The following is a 22,080-nucleotide window of genomic DNA, read 5'->3' on the forward strand; positions in this document are numbered from 1 at the left end:
CCGTCTTGACTTTCAGCCCATGCTGGTGGGGAGCAAAGCGCCTTTACCATGAGATGCCGAGCCATAGCACACTAGACACTGGAAGTCTGGACTGCCCCAAAACAAGGAGGCGGGAGGGATTTCACTGAAGAGGAGTCTGCTCCTTATAAAGAGTGCAAAGTACCATTCCTTTGACCAGTGAACTCCCTTTAGTGCCTTTAGGATGTGGTTTGATTTATAAATATTTGATTGGCACACACTTTGCTCAGGAACATTTCCATTTGTGCGGTGAGCAGTGCCAGGAATCCTGCTCCCCACATAGCCTCTTGTGTGCTTGGGCAGGCAAGGGGGTGTGGCCACCGAGGAGGCTGCAGATTTGGGATGCTGTGAACTTGTTCTTCTCCAGTTACTATTCAGGTATTCATCCTATTGAGGAACAAATCATGTCCCCTTTTGCCTGAGAGGAAATTCCAGCAGGAAGAGCAGAATCAAACGTGGAGCCCCTCCTTATTTTGCCCACAACAGCTCTCTCCAGCAGAGAAGTTAGACAGGCCAGGGCTGGCTGGGCCAGGGCCTGGGCACATTTCTCCTACATTCCAGGACTTGAGAGCTTCAAACCTAGACAGTCCCGGCGACACCGAGATGAAGAGTAACACTAAATCCAGTGAGCAAGGCTAACATTCATTTAACTTATCAGACCGCAGAGATCACGTGGTTATAGGAAGAAAGTCAAGTCAGTCTAGGAGTGATGGTGATGATAAATAACATTATTTGAGCACCCACTATGTGCCTGGTAGTGTATATGACATTTTTAAGGTCCCTATTTTTCTTTGGCATGGGAACTGTTTTTAAAATGAAGAAACTGAGGCCTGTGAAGTCACTTCCCCAGGTGTTCGATAGGTATCTACAATATATTGTTGACTTTGAATTTATCTGCCACCAATATAATTCATTCACTCATCAAATTAATATTTATTGGGCATTATACCAAGTACCAGTCAATGTACTAGACACAAAATTGCATTGTTGAGCTATAAGAGTCAAAGTCCCCATCCTCAGGGAGCCTAGTGGGGGAGAAAACCATTAAGTAACCACATGGATAAGTTTAATTATAACTGCAAGGAGATATGGATGGTACAAGAGGAACTCCTCAAATCTGTATCCAAAATGGAACGGGTCATCTTTCCCTTTGCCTGTTCCTCTTCCAGGAGCCTCCCTCTCAAGGTGATGCCACCATCTACCCATGCCCCAAAGGGAAGCCACAGGAGTCACCATGAATATTCTTGCAACTTAACATCCATTGCCTTGGCTCGTGGTCTGCAGCTCTTACCCTGATGTTGCCTGGCTTTCCTAGAATGGCGTTGTAACAGATGGCCACAGTCTGTATCGATGATTGCCTACAGCCATGATTTGGGGAGTTATGAAGAGCAAACCAAAAACATCTTCCCTACTGGTGAGAGATTCTTACCAGTGGGGCCGTTTTACACAGGTCTACGTTGCAATCCATACAAGCTGCATACAAGCACCTGTCATAGATTCATACCACTCCAAAAAAGGCCTTGTGTTAAGTACTTAGAAACTTACTCTCCTGGAATTAGGAAGACGATAAGTTTTGAAAACATCCTAGTTTTGCCCATGGCAGATCCGCAGGTTGTAGACAAAGAGAAGCTGTGAAGAGTTATTTTTTGCCTTGTAGAGCTGGAAGGCATGCAGTTCTATTTTGTATAATTTATGTAGATTTATTTCAATATTTGATTGGGTTTTAGAAATATTCTTCCTGGCATTAGTCTTAAGAGTATGGCTCTGTACCTGTGACTACAATCTCAAGTCATGCTCAAACTAATGATCTAGGAATAGAAACCGTCCTCTCACCAGACTGTGCTAATCAGCCAGGGTCATCCACTCTCCACCCTGTGCGCCTTCCAGATGGACTCGGATTCAGAATAACCCTTGAAATGAAGAGTGTATGTGGCAGTACCGCTACTGGGCAGCAGAGGGCGACAGAACTACACTCAGTGGGTCCATCCATGCCCGGGAGTCCTCCTGCCTGCAGGATCTTTTAAGACTTTTCAGCCTGTCAGACACACAGGACAGTGTTATTATTCCCATTCTCCAGGTGAGAAAGCTGAATATCAATATTTTCCCCAAGATTAGACTGTTGGGAACACTGGAGACATCTAGAGTGCTAGACAGGAGGGGTGACTGGAAGGGTCCTTAGGCTGAGGAACTTGACACTTATTTTGCAGAACATTTTATGCAAAATGGGGAGAATGGTCATTGTTCAGTGCTGTTCCAGTTAGAAAGTGACAGTGCAGGAATATGAACTCAAGCTTTCTGACTCTAAATCTAGGGCCTCCCTTAGTCTGCAGAGAGTATGTGGATTATCCTGTTTTTCTGGTATTGACAAATACAGAGATGGATTTCTGCTCACTCATCCCACCTTACTCTGATTTCTGTCCTCCTTGGGCCTTGTTCTTAGTTCTAGAGTAAATAAATAAGCCAACACAACTCTGAATGTTGCCAGAGAGGCCCTGAATCAAAATGTGAATCTAGACCCTTGACCTTCCTGGGAGATAATGTTATAGAAAAGATGAAGTGAAGGTCCTCAAATACTATACTGTATTTCAACAGGCTGGGTTGAATATATGGAAGTCCGGATATGATGATGATGAAGATATGATGACAACAGCAATATTGTACTGATCTGTTGTTACCCTGAGCCAGGCACTGTGCTGGGGACTTTCTTCTTCAATTATCTCGTTTAATCCTCCTAAGAAACCAGTGAGGCAAATGAGTATTAGTCTTATCTTACAAGTGAGAAAAGTGAGGCCAGGAAGATTACATAATTAGCCCAGGTTCACTTGGCAAATAGTCGATCCAGCATTACTTGGATGTAGACCTCCTCACACCCACTCTAATGGCCTTCTTGTGCTGAGTTCCAAGGGTTCTTGACATCTTAGGTCAGGCGGCTGAATTCACAGCACTTGCAGAAGTTGTCCCAATGTTACATACCCAGAATGCAATCGATAATGTTAATGATGGGATGACAACAATGAAATCACATGCCATTTGTACAGAAATTCCAGTACTTGGAAGTCCTAATTGTAGTGTCTTGTTTTCCCAGAATTCAAGATTTCTCAGAAAAGCCAGTCTAACCCTGAGGAACGCATCATCATGGTTCTTTCCCTTGAGATTCTGAGCATCAGAGAGCATTCCCATTGGTTCAGAAAATGGGTGAGACTTATAAGAAACATTTAAAATTCCAAAGGAATTAAAGCTTCTTTGCCTTGTGGTGTGGGGGCAGATTACATGAATTGTGTAGCTTGCCTCACACAATGGACTACAATCTAAGTCCATTTATTTGCAGTAAATGTTACTTAGATATATTTGTTTAATGTACTAAATGGAGTCTTTTTTGCCTCACTCTGGTACCTAGTTTTCATCATCAAGTATAAGGCATTCTCTAGGCCGATTGGAAGATAAGCCATCAAAACAAAACCCCCTGAAAACGTAACCCTGCAGCTGCAAGCCCCAACATCAGCCTTCCTCCTCCGTTTCTCAAGGGTATGCCTGGTGAGTGGGAAGGAAGAGACAATGCCTTCTAATCCATAAATGGTGGCTTCTCCACCCCATGGCCTTTGCATCTAAGAGTAGAATGAGCACCACTGAGGTGGTCATTTGTGCTTCCAGTCTGCAACCTTTGGTGCATATTACATGAATAATTAAGACTGTTTGGTATATAAACCATCAAGGTCAGTAGTTTGCATTCCATTTAAAGCCTGTTCTATAGAACCTCACTTACTATCTCTGCTATTATTATCTATCTCCTGGTTTCCCGTATGCATTTCTTCTTTTGATTCACAGTGTGCTTTACCCTTAGATCACTAACCCTTTAAGCAAGAACCAGTTCTGACTTTTGGCTTCTCTATAACAGCTAATGCTTCAGTGGTGCTCAGGGAATCCCTGATAATGTCACGATAGGACCCAGACCCCTAATATCAAATGTACACACCACTGTGAGAAGTACTAAAGCAGAAGGAAGAGATTTTTGTTCCTAGATAGTCAAGAAGATTCTTTTCTCTAAAGTCATACCTCCATTTATCAACACCATCTGAGAGCTGAGCTGGCAGGAAAGCCTGGAAGAGATAGTCAGCATTTGGCTCTCATTGCTCCCGCCCTCCCGCTTCTATAAGGTCTGGAGAATGACTTTACCCCTCCCAGTCACCACAACCACATCTGCATGATAGGCCAAGCGAAAGCTGCATAATTTATGATGTGTAAGACTATGATTATGAACTAGGATTTCACAAATCAAGCCCAGTGGAAACATAACCTGGAGAGTCCGTTAACATGAAACTGAGCCCATGTCTTTGTGTAGGGTTCACTGCCCCTGCCCCATGTGGCTCTTCCTGTCAGAGAGCAGGCGGGGCCCTCACCAGCCTTGGGAGCCAGGACTTTCTTCACTAGTTACAGAAACCCAGAACAGTTGAACGCTGGCGGCCATATCAGATCTCAAAGCAGTTGTGTTAGGTCAACAGATAGTCCTTTTAAAACCTTGAAATAGGACCCCTTTAGGTAGACTGTAGCTCTCACAGTGTGTTATTATCCAAACCTAGACCCTGTGCACATTTATATCACCCTGCCTCTGAGTGTGTCATGCAGAAAAAGGGTACCCATAGGTACACATCCTCCCTTCTTGCATCCTTGACTAAGGAAGACAGCAGGAAGGCAGGAGGCCACAAGAGAGATGGGTGCTTACTGTGCTGGTCGCTCCTGTCCCTTGTCCCATCCACTGTGCCATCTGGAAGGATCCTCAGGAAGTGGCCCCCGTTGCTACAGTAGAGGAGTTTGGGCTTCATGTAATTCCCCGGAGGCAGATTAAACTTCTCCGTCAGGGCAGTGAAGGTTGTGATTTCCCCTTCAGCCATGGCTCTGCAGCTGCTGGTTATGGTGCTTTCAAGGCTGGAAGAAATTAAACAACCTTGTAGAATGTCCCACTGGCAAAGGTGCCGCGTACCCTTTCAAGAAGGGAAGGAGAGCCTCAGCGCTCAGGGTTCTGAGTCGGGGAGTAACCACAGACTGCCCAGGTGATGGCCACAGGAAACAGGCCTGGGTGGTGGGCAGCGGTTAAGGAAGAAAGGTCTCTGGCATGGGAGGGATTTTCAGGACGTTTCTCACTTCCCAATTGGACACAGCTTTGGTCCAGGCTGTGCATTTTTTAGAATTTCAAATTTAATCACTTGGGCAAGGGAAAAAAAAATAATGTCTTGGTCCCTCCTTCTGATCCACACATATCCTCAAATTAAACACTGAAGTTGCACTAAAATAACACCTGGGCACTGGCTGAAACCCACAAAAGCCGAGAGGCCGGCACTGAGGTTTTGCTCTCCATCCTCCCACAGTTTTGGCTGGGGGACTGCCGGCCCCATGTACGCAGATAGCTCCGAGAACCTGAGTGTTTGGGACCCCTAGGAAAAGGGATGGAGGTCTTTCAGACCACCCACAATAGGGACAGCCTCGGGTTAATGTGTAAAGGCTTTGCTGGTGGGAGCAGAACCAGAGTGGGGAACAAGCACTTGGCCCATGTTATGTGGGGATCTAAAGGGCAGACACTCTACCAAAGGAGGTTTTATGAGACCAATCGTTATGAAGCATCTACCAGTTATGCTTCCCCAGCTCCCCCTACGTCCTCATATCACACAGAGAATGTGGGTCTGTCCCTTGTACAGAGGCCATCTTCATCCTACGTATCTTCTAGAGAGACATAGTTATTCTGACACAGATGCCACCAGATTATACATTATGATCCTCTAATATTGTATATACACACTCTGTAGAAATTTATATTATCAGTGTAAAAATGCATCAGTGACACAAGGCTCAGTTTTAAAATGCTAAACTAATGAATGTTAGACTTCTAAAACATCTTCTTGTCTCACCACTTAGGAGAACAAAGCACTGGTGACTACAGGGCTACGCAAGGAAGAGGAGAAGAGGAGCTAGGAAACTGCTGTGGGAGCTTCCTTACCAGAGTGAGTAAGTGCTGACTGTACATAATGATCATCAAGTGGCCTTACAATAATCATGATCATCATCACTGACATATTCTGGGTACAGGTTAGCTCATGTAACCTTCTTTATTACTCTTTGAGGCAGACATTCATAGTATCTCCATTTTTTCTAAAATGACACAGAAGCTTATAGATGTTTGATGGCCTCTCCAAGGTCAACAGCTTCTACTTGGTGGTGCTGAGCCTCAAAAGGAGTGTGTTGAAACAGAGCCATCACTTGCCCTCAGTGAAGTGACTTCAATGAAACTGCAGTATCATTGCTGCAATTGGGATTTTTACCTCTTGTCTGGCACATACATCTGCCCCCATGAGCTTTTTATTCATTAAGTTATTAATCTGTGACCCAGATGTTGGCTGTCACCACCAACTTTTGTCCTCATGTCAACCTTGAAGCAGGACTCCAGGTAAGTCCTCATTCCCCAGGAGACCCCCACATCACCAGACTTTAGGGAGCACTGTGAACTTCAGAGCAGGCCCACCAGCCTCCTGCATGCCCTGTACTAACCATCCATCTCTGCCTCACTCCATTCATCTATCCATCCTTCCATTGATTCATACATCTGTCCATACATCCCTCCATCTGTCCATCCATCCATCCATCCATCCATCCATCCATCAATTCATCCACCTAACTGTCCCCAGGGCAGCCTCATAAAGCTGCTTTCATGGAAAACACTTCCATCATAAATCAAGGCAACAATCTGAATAATTTGTCCTAGTGACTTTGGCAGTAGGGTTCATGCTGGAAGCCTCTATTTGTTTCTTTTGCTCCAGGCATTTTAATGTCTGTGTCCATGTCTTCAGTCTACAGTCCCAGGGACAAATCACAGTCCCTTGTTTCAGCTTTGCTTTGCAGTCTCTCCAACGACCCCCAAGGAGAATTTTGCATATGGTACATAAATTATATTTAGAGTCAGGCCATCCCAAATATCCCCTTCACATATGTTGAAACTCTGTCCAGCTCTTTTCAGATAATAGAGTAACAGATTGAAAATGTTTTTTACATCCACACTTTAACTTGTGGGGCACATTTTCCAAATCCACACTCTTCCAAACCCTTCTCATTAATCCACAAGTCTCTATATCTGTGGGCCCACCTCTCCCTCTCACGGTTTCTCTTTCTACCTTTTTGCTCAGCCCTTTTTCACCCACCCTCTCAATCTTTCTCTCATTCTACTTCCTCACTCCACTCACTTCTGGATCCCCTTCTGATATAAAGCAGTTTAATTCTTCCAAACTTGGACATCTTCACCCATCACCTCTCCATTAACATGCAACAGTGATCAGATTCCCGTGCCTTGAAGTACAGCTAAGAGATAATAAATATTTTTTGTTTTTCTTCCCCCCAAGGAAAAAAAAAACCTTTGCTAAGTTGTATACTTAATTTGGTACAGGAGATAATAACTAGAGACTGGTGGTTGCCATTTAACTGTACAGATAGTCATTTGTATTGTCAGCCTTTGGTGGACAGGATTCTGTTTGTTGTTGTCCGTGGATTTCCTCAAGGGGAAGTCTCTGTGTGCCCCTGACCATGTGGGTGGCAAAGATGGCTTCCCTTCTAGATCCAGCACCAGTGAGGGTTCTCCGTTGTGTTGTTTTCTAAGTGTTGGGTATGGATTTGGCACTATGCATTTGCACCGTTGCTTCTGTCCCCTTAATACGAAGAGGAAACAGATACTCCTGAGGCTCCTGGGGTTGGAGGCAGCAGCTCTGGCTAAGGATGTCCTAATGCTCACATTCTCATGTATGTATAAGTCAATGTATAAGCCACGCAGCCTGGGCTTCATCATTACGGAGATCTCCCCAGCTGAACAACCTTGGCCAGAGGCCAGCAGGTCCTCAGGTATCCCTCTCCTCCCCATCACATACACCCTGCAGTTATAAAGCTACGACTCTGTTCTCTGCCTGTTCCCCCCAGTAAGAGGGACAATGATGGGGGGCACACTGACTTCAATTGCTCCCATCATCCTGCAGTTCACAGGGTGAAAAGCTGGAAAGTTAAGGGAGAACATAGTGACTCCTGAAAATCAGCCTGAGTCAACATGAAGCTGATAGGCTGTGGCAGTGGGATTTATGAATCAGCTGAAACATACAGAAAATGAAATCCCTTTTTGTTGCTGAAGGAAACCCCAGAGGCACAAAAAGCCCTTATGTTTTTGGCTTTATTTACACTTACCTATATTCTAAGCAGTAGATAGTGCTAAGTTCCTTGCCTATTCAGTATTTGTTTAAAGATGAGAGTAAGGAACCATTAAGCAACAGCTTTCATGGGCCCTTGGGGATTTTCACAAATTGCTCTAATAAATGAATCCATTAACTACATGAAATCAGGCATTAAGTGTAATAGAAATTTATAATTCTGCTTCTTGTTATGATTTTTTTGTTGGCTGTCAGGGGTGGAGGTTATCTGTGTATATTTGTTGGGAGCTGGAAAATATCAAGCCCAGTAGACTTCATGTCATCACTGTGTGCTAAGCCCAGCCTTTTGAGATTTGGGGCACTGGTGAGATTTAGGGAAAGGCAGAAGATTTTTTGACTTCTCAGTGACACCAAAGTGAGGGCAACATGAAGCTTTTTGGAATATCTGTGCTAAGGCTGGCATATTTTGTCATCTGTAGCTGCTCAAAGAGAACTTGAACTCTGACACATGAACAGGATGATAAATATACAGTCTTGCCCTGCAACACAACAGTCACTTTTCAATCTGAGATAGTGAGGAACACCATGCAGCCCCAGCTATGCACAAGTTGACTTTGGGAACCTAGGCAAGTCATTCACTCCTTCTGAGATGTTTCCTCCAATCATCCCCATCCTGTCTACCCTCACAGAGTTGTCTGAAGGGTTAATGGGCACAGTATTTGTAACACTTGGAAAGTACAAAAATGTGACCCGACCTATAAGAGATATGAATAACTGGTTATCTTGAGCTAGTTGAAGCCTGGTGTGGTCTAGGTCAATGGCCATTGAATGCTAGATTTGAAATAATTTTCCAGTTGATATGCAGATAGAGTTTTTCATTCCCTCTCATGTTTGGGAGAAATTAGTTTAGCTCCTTCCCCATCACTTAGGCCACAAACATAGCAGGGAGGGTGAAGGAGGTAAAGGTAAGGTATGGTTATGTAAGAGAGAAGCCGGGTTACCATTTCAGACTCAGTTCTCAGCTTATGGACAGTTGTTGAAGTGACATTTATGAAGTCCACTATTTAGGAGACGTTTGTGCTCAGTTTGGTCCTGGTAGTCAAGCGAGCAGGAAAAATGTTAGGTTCTAAGAATCAAGGAAAAGCAAACACTGATGTATTTTTTTAAACTCCTGTCACTGCTTTAGTAATGCAGGATACCCATGAAAGAGAATATTTTACAAAATGTATAATGCCACCAAAAGTAGATGTATAGGCATCTGATAAAGCTGATTATTGGGTATATGTCCTCCAACTAAGTGTATGTATAATAGCTCTCACCTTTGGTTCCAAATAGGCTGTAAGTTTCTATCAATGGCATCATCCAAAAGCATTAACTCTTAGAGATAGTAATTAACCTTAGATTCTGTTGAGTTAAATATTAAATGCATATAAATGTTAAGAGTAACTACTGAAAGAAAGGAAATAGAATGCAGTGATTTCAACCAGCAACTGTTAGGGATAAGGGAAACAAGGTTAAAACAAAACAAAACAAAACAAAAAACTACTTATCCAAAGGAATCCAGAAAAAGAATAGAAAATTTAAAACAGTGCTCAAAATTAGGTGGCAGAAATAAATCCAAATATATTTATAATCATGATAAAATGTAAATGGGCTAAATGTACTAGCTACTGGATTTTTAAAAATTCTACCTACACTCTGATTACAAGAGACATATTTAAAACATAAGGACACAGAAAGGTTAAAAGCAAAAAGATGAAAAATAGATACCAGTGTTAATAAGAAGTAAAAATTGATGTGGCTATGTAATATCAGAGAAATTAGGTCTAGGGCAAAAAGAATGATCAACAGTAAAAGAGATCACTGCATAATGATAAGTGGAATAATTCAACAGAAAGATATAAAAACTTTAAACTTATGTATACTTAATGACATAGCCTCAGAACATATGAAACAAAAATTAACAAAAATGTGAAGAAAGCTTGGCAAATCCACCATGGTTTGGTGGGAGACTTGAGTACCTTTCTGTCACAAATGTTAAAGCAAACACACAGAAAATATTAATAAGGGTGTAGATTGAAATGCACAATTCACAAGCTTATTTGGGTGAGCAACCAAGGGAACCCTGCCCCCTTTAAGTAGAAGAATCCATTCTGTTCAGAATGTTCTGTGGGTAGAGCAGAAGTCACTCCTACTCATCCCCTGGTGACAAAGCCTACTCAACTGTACCTTTTTAATGTCTCTTAAAATCATCCTCTCTTCTCCATCTACACTGTGGTTGCTCCCTACAGATGCAACACCTTGTCTCACCTGGGCTGCTAAGGCAGGCAGACGGGGTCTGCCTTCTACAGCATTGCAACCTTCCAACCCACTTTGGACTCTGCTGCTAGGGGCATGTGTCTGATCATCATTCTCCTGCTGAGAATCTTTGTCTGTGTCAGTGGGTTTTCTGCTGCCATGAGGATAAAACCCAGACTCCACCATGACCCGTGAGGCATTCATCATTGGGTCCCTGCCTAACTCTGTTGCCTTGTCTCTTATTGGCTTGTTCTTCTTGCAATCACCCCCACACCCTCACACTCACTCAGAAGTTTTTCTTGCTCTCTCTCTCCCTCCACCTTCCACCGTGGCCTGGCTAGGTCATACTCATCCTTCAAAAATTCATCTAATATATTTCCTCCTCCAGAAAGCCGATAAAAGTGCACCCCCCAGCCCTAGCCTCCCTCCTCTTCCTCCACACCACATACACCAATGTTAGCTCCCTGTATGTTCTTACAGTAGCTCTTCATTTACCCTATGAAAGCCCTGGCTGTAATTGCCACAAATATTTCCCACTGACCATTCAGTGTCTTCCAGTGCTTGGGTGCAGACTAAGGCCTTATCTCTACCATTTCATAATATGTATAAGTGTATCGCACCCCTAGAACTAATATAATGTTGTACGTCATCTATATTTCAGTGACAAAAAAGAAATAAAACTAACCATTTGCTTTAAAGTAAAAGTTCTTAAAAAAAAAAAAAGATTTTATTTATTTATTCATGAGAGACACAGACAGACAGAGGACATAGTCAGAGGGAAAAGCAGGCTCCCTGTAAGGAGCCCAATGTGGGACTTGATCCCAGGACCCCAGGATCATGACCTGAGCCAAAGGCAGACGCTCAACCACTGAGCCACCCAGACATCCCTAAAATAAAAGTTCTAAGTCCTTAATAGGGCCTATAGTGCTCTGAGGACCAGCCTTGGCTTCCTCCCCTGCCTTACCACCCACCATGCTTTTTCCCCAAACTGGCCTTCCATTCCCCTGAAACCACCGCACTCCTGTTCACCGTAGGATCTTTGCCTGCACTGTTCCCTCTCTCTAGAGCACTGTTCCTCCCTTTCCCTCTCCCCCACTTGTCTGGTTAACTCCGACGTTTTAGTTCAAGTCTTAGTTCAAAGCCTTCATGGAAGGCTTTGCTGACTTTCTTTAACTGTGTCAGTTGCCTCCAGTTCTCGTAGGACCATTTAACATTTCCTCAGAGCTCTCACTTCATTTTTTAATCACACATTCATTCTTGTGATTATTTAATTAACGTCTCCTTTTATGACTGGACCGCCAGCTCCACAAGAGTACAAACCAATCTGTCTTGCTCACCATGGTATCCCCAGTACCTGGCAAAATGCCGGTATCTAATGGGCCCTTGATAAATATTTGTCGAACAAGGGAAGGAATATAATTTAACTAAGGTTACCTGATTGTCTCTTTCACTAGTCTCTGAAGCTCTGGAATAAAAGCTATGCCTTTTTTTCTAGGCCCTGCATTTAGCACATGCCTGCATGTAATTTCGTTCTCCTCGTATTTGTTGATTGAATGCCAGGCCAATCCCTCCTTTAGGAGCCTCTAGTGGAAACATGTTATCAGAAGGCCTAATTAGAAGGTGGGATCCTGCCGGTATTAACAGAGAGGCTAAACCAAGAGCCTAAATGTATTTTTATGAGTGCAAATTAGGCTGGAATATCCTACCCTTGGTTGAAAGCAGACCCAGACATTTTCCCCAACTTGTAGAAGACACTTTCTTACTTCTTCAAAGGCCATATTTGAGGATTTAAGGATCTCAAAAAAGGGTCAGATCTTTTAGTCTCAAGTTTGACCTATTTATCTCTCTGAGACAAAAGTTTGTGGGGTTTAAAAAAGAATCCAAGGTTTTATTATTTCTGCCAAGAAGTGCCAGTTTGGCAGGAACCCAAGTCATACCCTCCAGTGAAGGAAGGTTTGCTTGAAGAAAAGGAGACAGAGTGTTCTTCTGTCTTTTCTCCCTTTCTCCACCCTCAGTGATCTGTACCAGGTCTGGGGTAGGAATGCAAGCTGGGCTGACTGGTGGGGCTAGCATGTTGGTGTGCTGCTCTCAGGCCTGTTTTGTTCCATGAGCTGAAATCTCATCTTCCAAAGTTGGCAGCAAATTGTGGATGTGGCCGTGGGGTGGACTCGACCGTGTGTGCAGGAGATGGTTCCTACAGATTTGTAAAAGCCAATTTTTAAATACTCAGGAATTTTGGAAGCTGGTTAGTAAAGCTTGAAATCAACCCTTGTATGAGAGTGTTTACACCACAGAACTTAGAAAATAGTATAAATCTGGGCTGTTTTCTCTCATTTCTTTTTTCTTTTGTTTTCTCTCTTCTTCCTCCCTCCCTCCCTTCCTTCCTTCCTTCCTTCCTTCCTTCCTTCCTTCCTTCCTTCCTTCCTTCCTTCCTTCCTTCCTTCCTTCTCTCTGACAGCTGATTTACCAACATACTACTAGAGTCCAATTTAGTCCTGGCTGGATACTCACAAGCAAAGTACTCACTCAGTCTCACAGAGCCTCAGTTTCCCCATCTGCAGGATGGGGCCCCCTTAGCTACTGCACAGAATTGCTGTGTTCAGTGATCACTCATATAAACTGCTAAGCCCGGGATCCCTGGGTGGCGCAGCAGTTTAGCGCCTGCCTTTGGCCCAGGGCGCGATCCTGGAGACCCGGGATTGAGTCCCACGTCGGGCTCCCAGTGCATGGAGCCTGCTTCTCCCTCTGCCTATGTCTCTACCTCTCTCTCTCTTTCTCTCTCTCTGTGTGTGACTATCATAAATAAATAAATAAATAAATAAATTAATTAATTAATTAAAAAAAGTAAAATAAACTGCTAAGCCCAACGTTTGAAAACTTGTGTTTTAAAGAGTGTTCACAGATGTTAGCTTGATTATTGTTCTCTGTGTATCTTGTTTCATTTTGCCAACCACTTGTGCTATTGATTTAGGATTGAACAAACTTATTTTAACATTTACTAATACTTTAGCAATATTTGAAAAAATATAATTTTCTAAGTGATTGGTTAAGGCTTGCCCTTGCCACTGATGTGCTGTGATGCCCTCCTCTCATTTCCTTGAGCATGGAATATCATGTACTCGTGACCATTCTCAGTGTATTCCATGGGTTTGTGTGTGACTTTCCAGGATGACAGAGAGCCTGTGGGTTCAATGTCTTTCTCTCCTGTTCTTTCATTTAGAATCCTTCTAATCCTCAAGAATCCGCAGGTCACTGAAAATAAACCATCCCTTGGCTTCCAGGATCAAATATTATTTGAGGGAGATGAAGGTATCATCCTCAAGACTCCAATCACTTCTACTCAGCACCTGCCACAGGCAGACTGTTCTGGAAATTTAAAAAAGAAAATAAAGAGAAAGAAACAGAAATGGAAAAAAAAAAAAAGACCTGAAATCCCTACTCCACATTCTGAAATGCAAAAAAACTCTGAGAAATAGACATTCTTTCATAACTCAAGTTGTGGCAAAACCTGACCCAAACCATCCTGAGACAATTTAAAGTCCTTATTTGTCACCCTTTGTGTATATTTGTGTAATCTGGTACAGAATCACCAGTGTGTTTGATTATGGGGGACTGCCCAGACCCCAGTGAAGTTGCCCCATAATATACAACACATGTACCAAACAACCTTTCTAAAATCCCTCAGAGAGATCTAGCCCTCAACCTTTTCAGATAAGGGCTTCCGGGCCTGCAGTAGAAATCATAGCATCTGTCTTTAAGGAGGTTATAATCTAGCTATACTAGATCAATACAGCTGAGCTTCCAGTAAGAGGGGCATAGATGCCTGGACCACATGTAGCTGGCAAGAAGTGGGGGCCTGGGAATCCAGTCCAGCTGTATCACCCAGCAGCTCTGTCCCAGTCTTAGACCCCACACTCCTTCATGAGGAGTAGGACACAGAAGCAGAGACACATACATTCCCAGGGACCTCCTGCAGTATCCATTACTTGTTCCCTGCATTCTGGAGATTTAATTCTCTGCAGTGGGGCTTATCCATCCCCCAAAGGCTGACCCCCCTAGAGCGTTATTCAGTTGGACGTCAGGAATTATTCTAATGCTTAGAGAAAACATCCTCCAAGAGGAAAAGCAGAGCCCTCCATGGCGCAGCGTCATGGAGAGCAAGCCCCAGTTCTGCTTGAATATTAATGGTGTACCCCAGTACAGAGCATCCTGCAGGCTCTCGGCCATGCTGAGGACCCACACACATCTTACGTGGAAGTATCTTTTCTACAGACTGATGCTTTAGAGCCCTGGGCTTCCAGCCAAATGCAAAGTGATTCTGCAGGGGCTTTGGCAGCCCTCGGCCCATCCTCTAGCCTTCCCTTGTGGATGTGCCTCCAAAACTCTTCTGAAAATGTTGTGCAAGTTACAATCTCCAGAACCAGCCCTCAAGGACATTCTTTTCTCAGAGACAGCAGACCTCCCAACTCATAGGAAGATGGTCGGCTTGCTAGGTGTTTCTTGTTCTTCCCTCATGACCTACAAAATTTGGCTTTCCAAGCTCAGTCTTTTGAAATATGTGTTATCTCTTTGGAAATGCTGAGGGCTTGCCCTACCGTATGTTTCCCAATAGGCTGTTCTGGACATACTCATAAATAATCAGATAAGTCCATCAATAATAAAATATTGCAAGACCTTTTCTTAAACATTTACTATGTACCAGGTACTGTCCTAAGTGCTTTACATACAGTATTTTAAGTAATCCTCAGAGAAGTTCTTTAAGGTTGGCATTGCTTTTCCTTTTCCTCCCTCCCTCTGTCCCTCCCTCGTTTTCTCCTTCCTTCTTTCTGTCTTTCTTTTTTTCTTTCTCTCTTTTTGTAGGCTGGGAGATAAATGAATAGAGTAATATTCCCCATGTAATCATCTACCCTAGCCTGGTCATGTCCCAGAGTTTAATACTAAGCAGGGGGGCTGCCCTGAACTGAACTCAAGGCATTGCCTTTTAATCCCCAGTCTGCAGCTAAGGACACCAAGGCTTGGAGAGTTTAAATAGTTTTAATAGTTTGTCTAAGGTCACACAGATAAATCAATGTTAGAGCCGAGATCTGAACGTAGGGTTTTCTGACTGCAGAGTCCATAATTTTAACTGCCATGGAAATACGGGAAAAAGACAAAAGGCCCTTTGGATGAATGATCCTTAGCTTCTCTCTTCTGTTTACTCCCCCCCCCCACCCTCCCTGCCCCTATAACTCATGTAGCTCCATCGACAGATACTTGTGTCTGTTGAATGAAGTCTTTTGCAAGTTCCTCCCTTGACACAGAACAGTCCCCCTTTCTCAGCTATAAATACTCCCACCAGCACTTTTCTGATTGTCACTGTGATGCTTCCCCAAGATGACCCAGGGACAGTCAAATCCCTCCTGACCCTTTGTCACAGTAGAATCAATTGCCATTCCTTTCAAAGGGCTAGGGTGAGGCCAGAGTCCACTGGGGGAACTCAGTGGATGGTCCTACTTCAGACTGGGCTGGGAAAGGCCAGGAAAAAGGGAAATTCTCATAGACCTGGGTTTGGGTTTCTGCTATGTCATTCACTGATTGCATGACTGGGCAAGTCATTAACCTTTCTGATCCTCAGCTGCCTCATCTGTAAAACAACGCTGTTAAGCATACTGCTCTCATCCTGGTGCCATGAAGAAGGAATAGAGCAAGGGAAGCCTCACATGTAATTAGTGCCTAGGAAATAGAAGGTGTTGTTATGTTTGTTAATAAGAGCCGATGGTTTAATGCATTGGTTATTCACATTTCACAAAGCATTTTATACGAATAAGCAACATCTCTGGATGCCTGTTGTGTAGATGCTACACAAAGTACTTTATAATCATTTTGTATTTTTTGTTCATCCTGTTATGTGGGATAGATGAACCCTTTCTCTTTTGCTCTGGCCAAGAGAGGTGTGACACAGAGAGGCTGAACAGCTTATCAAAGCAAATCTGTGGCTTAGCCAAGAGCAAAACCCTGAGCCCCAAGACGTCAGTGTATTATGTCAGCCCCTCTGTCCAGCAGCCTTACTGCCAAGGGTCCCATGCTCATTCAAAGCACTGAAGAGGAAAAAGGACAAAACTCACATTTCTGCCAGACAGATGATATCCAGGCATCTCTGGAAGAATGGTTAGCAATCCTGGCATAAGATTTTGTGTTTAAGGTGCTTGGATACAAAGGAGGAATGTAAACCCCATGGAACTCGTTTAATATGTCAGAGTCTATTCTGGATCTTGAAAGTGGGCCATGGAGGCCCTGGCTGTGCCCCAGGAGAGCTACATTCCTGCAGAGGCTTCTAGCACTATGCAGAGGAAGCAGGTAGGGGAGCAGGGCCCAGGATTTGCAGAGGGACCCAGTGGGTATCTCAGACAAAGGGCAGGAAGAAAAATATTAGGCCGTCCTAGCACCAGCCTGCCAGGGCTTAGTTTTCACAGGGTCTACAGTGGGACAGTATAAACCTTGTTTCTTTTTGCATGATTTCTTTTTAAGGACTTGGCTATTTTTAGAGGTCCCTTTCACTTGCCAGTTCTCTTTGATCCCACACAAAAAGTCCAAAAGGGACCATTCTCTCCCCTTTGCACACTTTGCCCTGTTTCAGCATGCCCAGTGGCTCTCGTGGTCCTGTGACCGTATCGTTGGCATTCCACACACAGGCCTATACACAACCCAGCTGTTGACAGGAACCTGGGCCGGGGCGGGGGGGGGGGCGGTTATGGGAAGAGATGAAGGAAGGAGAATATCTCCGAAGGCCCCAGGCAAGGCCTGGTGTTTGATAAAGGATGAAAGAGCTTGGAAGTGTGTTGAAATCTTATATGCAAGAAGGTAAACTGTGAGATAAATCTGCCCCTGGTGTCTGGCATCTCCAGGAAGGCGCACAGTGTGCATTGCAAGCATTGGTGGGTACCAGTCACCTTGACAGTTTGCTAATTTGGCAACTGTGGCCTCTCAGGGGGAGTTTGCATTCAAGTTGGCAGGTAGTTCAAAGCATGGTTTGCTTTCATTCCTTCAGCTCCTCATGGTTTCTCTCCTTATTTATTTCTTTTTTCTGACTGACCTTTCAAAGCCATTTATATACCCTGTACTGTCCACGACTCCTCTCTCATGCTTTAGAGATTAAAGTGATACTACGTCGGGTGGGTTGTTTGAGAAATGGAGAATTTCTACATTACTGGCCTTTGAAAGTAGATTAGGCAACAGGAGGTAAGAAGTAACATCAGAGGGACTTCTCCTTACTTCGCTGGGCTGCCATCTTTCGCATATAATTTCTGCTGGCTTTCAAAGGTTCTGCATTCCTTGGCTCCTTCTTGGTGTTGTCGGGTTCAAGGGGCTCCCCCGGAATTCCATAAATCTAGACATTGAGATGGGCCTATGAAGGTGGAGCAGACAGAAGGTGTAGCATTTTCCAGTGTTTTCTAGTATCGTATTCTTGACCCTCTAGTGGTGGGAAGACCTTTTCGATGAATGTGTTTGTGCAGAAAAGAATAAATGGTGTTGCTTTTCCAAACTGTCATTGACAGGAGTAAGTCATTAGGTTGTAAAGTTTCACACTCCGTAGTGAGAGTTTGATTGATTTGATGTGCAAATATTCTTCACATGGCATTTTTAGCAGTGTAAGTATTATGTGAAGCAGAACATCTGCCTCCCTGAGTCTAATTGTGTTGGGCCCACTCTAGCTAGGAGAGCTCTCCTCACTTCTCTGTCTATACTTCTATAATGCCTATGATAATTTATGATTTTTTAAAAGTTTATTTATTTATGTATTTATTTATTTATTCGTGACAGAGAGAGAGACAGACATAGGCAGAGGGAGAAGCAGGCTCCCCACAGGGAGCCCGATGTGGGACTCGATCCCAGGACCCCAGGATCACAACCTGAGCCAAAGGCAGACACTCAACCACTGAATCACTCATGCATCCTGATAAATTATGATCTTATGTATGTGTTTGCTTACTAGTTATTGACTGTCTTATCCAACACACCTTCCAATACACACATGCGCGCATGCACACACACACACACACACACACAGTGGATTATACGCCTCATGAGGACCCATATTTGGGTTTAATTTGCTCACATAGGACAGCACCGAGATGTGTGCCTGATGCACAGTGATTGCTCGGTAAATACTTGGGAATGAGTGAGTTCAAGAAATATGATCTTAGGAAAGCTGTTCGGTTTAAAACACCTAACTTACCAAAAATAATCCCTATGGAAAAAGGTAATATTTATGTATAGTTTCCTTTTCATACAGGTCCATTTAAGTGGGGCAATTAATGCTTGTCAGAGAATAGTGTTTGCTAAGGGAGTTGAAATCACTGGTTACCCAGATAGGACTTCTAAGGAATAGTAGGAGGCCTGTTCACTTTCTTTTCTCTCATTTACCCTTCAATCTCTACATCCTTTCTTTCTTCCTGTGTTCACTAAGTGCTAGTCAAGTATATGCCAGTCATCGTAAGACAGGGATAATACTAAACCTACCTCACAGGATTACTGTGAGGGTAAAATGAGATCATTGTATTTACCAGTTTCTGGCAAAGTTCCTGACATATGAAGAGCCTGATAGATGTTAGCCATTAACATTTTCAGAAATATTAATGGAGCAACTATGATGCACTTTCTGTCTAAACAGTCTCCAGAATCAGGAAAAAGAAAAGCATCTGTACCACCAGGGAGCTTGTGATGATTTTTGTCGTTAGTTTTCTTTGCATAGTATCTATTTTAAGAGCAGAAAGTGATGACATAGTGGCCTCTTGGTTTACAGGTGGGGAAGGTCAGCTAGCCAGAACAAGAGTGAGGAAGTGAACAAAATATGAAAATTTTAAATACAGACAGGATCAATATTACAGGCATTTTCCTTTGGCCTTGGACTCCATATGTGGCTTGGCACAGCACTGTTGCTGATCCTGTCTTTTTTTTTTTTTTTTTAAGACTTTATTTATTCATGAGAGACACCTAGAAAGAGGCAGAGACATAGGCAGAGGGAGAAGCAGTCTCCCTGTCAGGAAACTGATGTGGGACTCGATTCCTGACCGGGGCTCACGACCTGAGCTGAAGGCAGACGCTCAACCAATGAGCCACCCAGTTGTCCAAAGGGTATCAAATTTGTGTACTTAGTACCTACTGTCAACCCCCAGCCCAGTCTACTGTCTTAACTTCTGAAATAGCCTCCTCTTTAGTCGATGGCTCCTTCCAAACACTTCTGTGTTTTTATACACAGAAGGATCTTTGAAAACCTACATCAACTTCATTGCTTATAGCCTTCTGTGGCTTTTCATTTCCATAAAATAAAGTCTGAATCCTTACCACGGTCTGCAAGATCCTGGGTGACCTGGCCCCTGACCTCTTACCACTCTCTCCCTTTGCCCACTATGTTCCAGTCACTCCTCCATTCCCGTATTCTCTTGGATTCTTGAGTCAGTGTGGTCTCTTCCACGTGGCAGCCTTCATGCAAATTGTTCACTTTCTAGCACCTTCCCCTGGCTGGCTCCTACTCACTCTGCAGATGGCAGCTGAAGCCACCTCCTCAAAGGTCTTCCCTGACCTCCCAACCTAGGTTCTGCCCCCATCCCCATCCCCACTAGTCTCTTTTGTGCCTCCTGTTCTTTCCTTCCCAATGCTTCCCATTATTTGTAATTAAGTATATATCTATCCATGTGTTCATGGGCCTGATGTCTTCCTCCCCTAGTAGACCGTAAGCTCCCGGAGGGCAGAAGCCATGTCTATTTACCATCCTCTCCCCAGCCCATAAACAGTGCCTGGCAAGGAGGGGTTGCTCAATTATTTGTTGAATAAAAGGGACTGAATGAATAAATCAATCTTCAGCTTGCAAAATCCTGACCTCAGGACACTGCTGCAGACAAAAGGACTTTCCTATCCCATTCTGCTATTTGTTTGAACTTTGCTCAAACAAAGTTTGTTGTGAATTTTGCTCTTCTAGAGCAAGTGTTTTCCCCTTAGATTATTTTTATTGGAAAAAGTGAAGCAAATATAGAGATAATTATTGATTGTCACTCATCAAGTCTCTGCTCCCTATCACCAACATCCCTCCTGGGAGCCTGCTGCAGGATTCCTGGGAACCACAGGAAATAAAGTTCACTAAACCACTTGAAATGTTTTTATAAAAATAGATCGGACTTGACTTTCTTCCTGTGGAAAGGCCTCTTTCCTTTGGGCAAACATTGCAAAGAAATGTTATCTGCTCTTAGAAACCTCCCACTTCAATCATCCTCCTAGCAGGATTTATCTGGACTTAGAATCCTGTTCTGAAATGGTCTCCCTACTGCCTGGGTCATCACCTGAGCAAATTGCACATTTATTATTTCCATGCTGCAGCTTTATAGTACCCTGACAGGCTAGATAGGAATCGAGGCCTGCAAGATCTATGGGGACATTCCAGTGCTTGGTTGATCTGCCCTCAGGGGCAGTTTCATCCTCACCGGAGCTTAACCCCACTTTCCTGGGACTGCAGTACAGGTGTGCCACCTTCATCATTTTGATCATTATCCCCTTCCCAAATTCCTTATTTGTGAATTTTATTTAAATTACTGACCTATGGTTTTACTTAAATTTAATTTCCTATTTAAAGGAAGCTTTAGAGACACCTGGGTGGCTCAGTGGTTGAGTGTCTGCCTTCGGGTCAGGTGGTGATCCCAGGGTCCTGGGATCAAGTCCTACATAGGGCTCCCTGTGGGGAACCTGCTTCTCCCTCTGCCTGTGTCTCTGCCTCTCTCTCTGTATCTCATGAATAAATAAATAAGTCTTTAAAAAAAATAAAGGAAGCTTTATCTCTCGAGTGTTAAATGCAAAAGCATCCCATGAACAGAAGGCAGTCCTCAAATACAGTGAAAGGGCAGCTGTGATTGACTTCCGCTTAGGGGCTGTTCCCTGCCCCTGCAGATTTTTCACTTGCAAAGAGAGAAAAGCAATGGAAAACATAATTGTACCAAACCAAGGCTGTCTCCTTGAATACAATCAAAATGATTGAAGGAAACATCAAGGGGGTCTCCCTTTCTTTTTGCAGTGTGATTGAAAGATATCTTTGCACCACTCAGAATTCTGTATCAACAGGGACACATGCCCCTGCTTTGGGAAACAGAGGGTTAATAGGGTCTGTTGCTTTTCAGCAAATGAGCCTTGGATGTCAGTCCCCTTAGGAACCATTAAATGCAAAAGAGAGATAGAAAACAAAATATAGATAACCAGCAATAAGAAGTCTTTAAAAATTATCCCTGATCCTATCAGCCAAGATAACTTCTGTTAACATGTCTATTCGTAGAGATTGAAGCCTTTAGCAAAGGGCCTTATATATAGGAATATCTGAGGTGTTTTTGAAAACAACTTTCTGTTTTCTTAGATTTCTTCATTGTTTGCCTGATTTCTATTTTGTCACTACCTTTATTCGGCATTTTTCTGATTTGGGCTTACTTTTACTTTACTTTGCCCTTTTATTTATTTATTTTCCTGCAGAATCTTGGGCCATTAATATCAGACCTTAAAAATTTTTTCTTAGATATGAGCAGCTAGAGGTAAAAGTTTCCCTTTAATAATTGTTTTAGGTGCCTCCCCAAAATTT

At 43.4% G+C, this 22,080-nt stretch overlaps 1 protein-coding gene and 1 pseudogene across 4 annotated transcripts in view; both read right to left on the minus strand.

Moving 5' to 3' along the window:
* FGF1 (fibroblast growth factor 1) overlaps positions 1–22,080 on the minus strand; it is an 86,438-nt gene that overhangs the window by 15,634 nt on the left and 48,724 nt on the right. For all 4 annotated transcript variants that reach the window (XM_038530481.1, XM_038530480.1, XM_038530482.1 and 1 more), the window contains one exon: positions 4,739–4,941. In XM_038530481.1, coding sequence (XP_038386409.1) covers positions 4,739–4,907 — 169 coding nt within the window. In that variant the 5' untranslated portion in view covers positions 4,908–4,941. Of the gene's footprint in view, positions 1–4,738; positions 4,942–22,080 lie in introns of those variants that run through there.
* On the minus strand, positions 15,340–15,460 carry LOC119870561 (annotated as a pseudogene).

Source organism: Canis lupus, chromosome 2 (assembly GCF_011100685.1).
Source record: "Canis lupus familiaris isolate Mischka breed German Shepherd chromosome 2, alternate assembly UU_Cfam_GSD_1.0, whole genome shotgun sequence".
Lineage (NCBI taxonomy): Eukaryota > Metazoa > Chordata > Mammalia > Carnivora > Canidae > Canis > Canis lupus.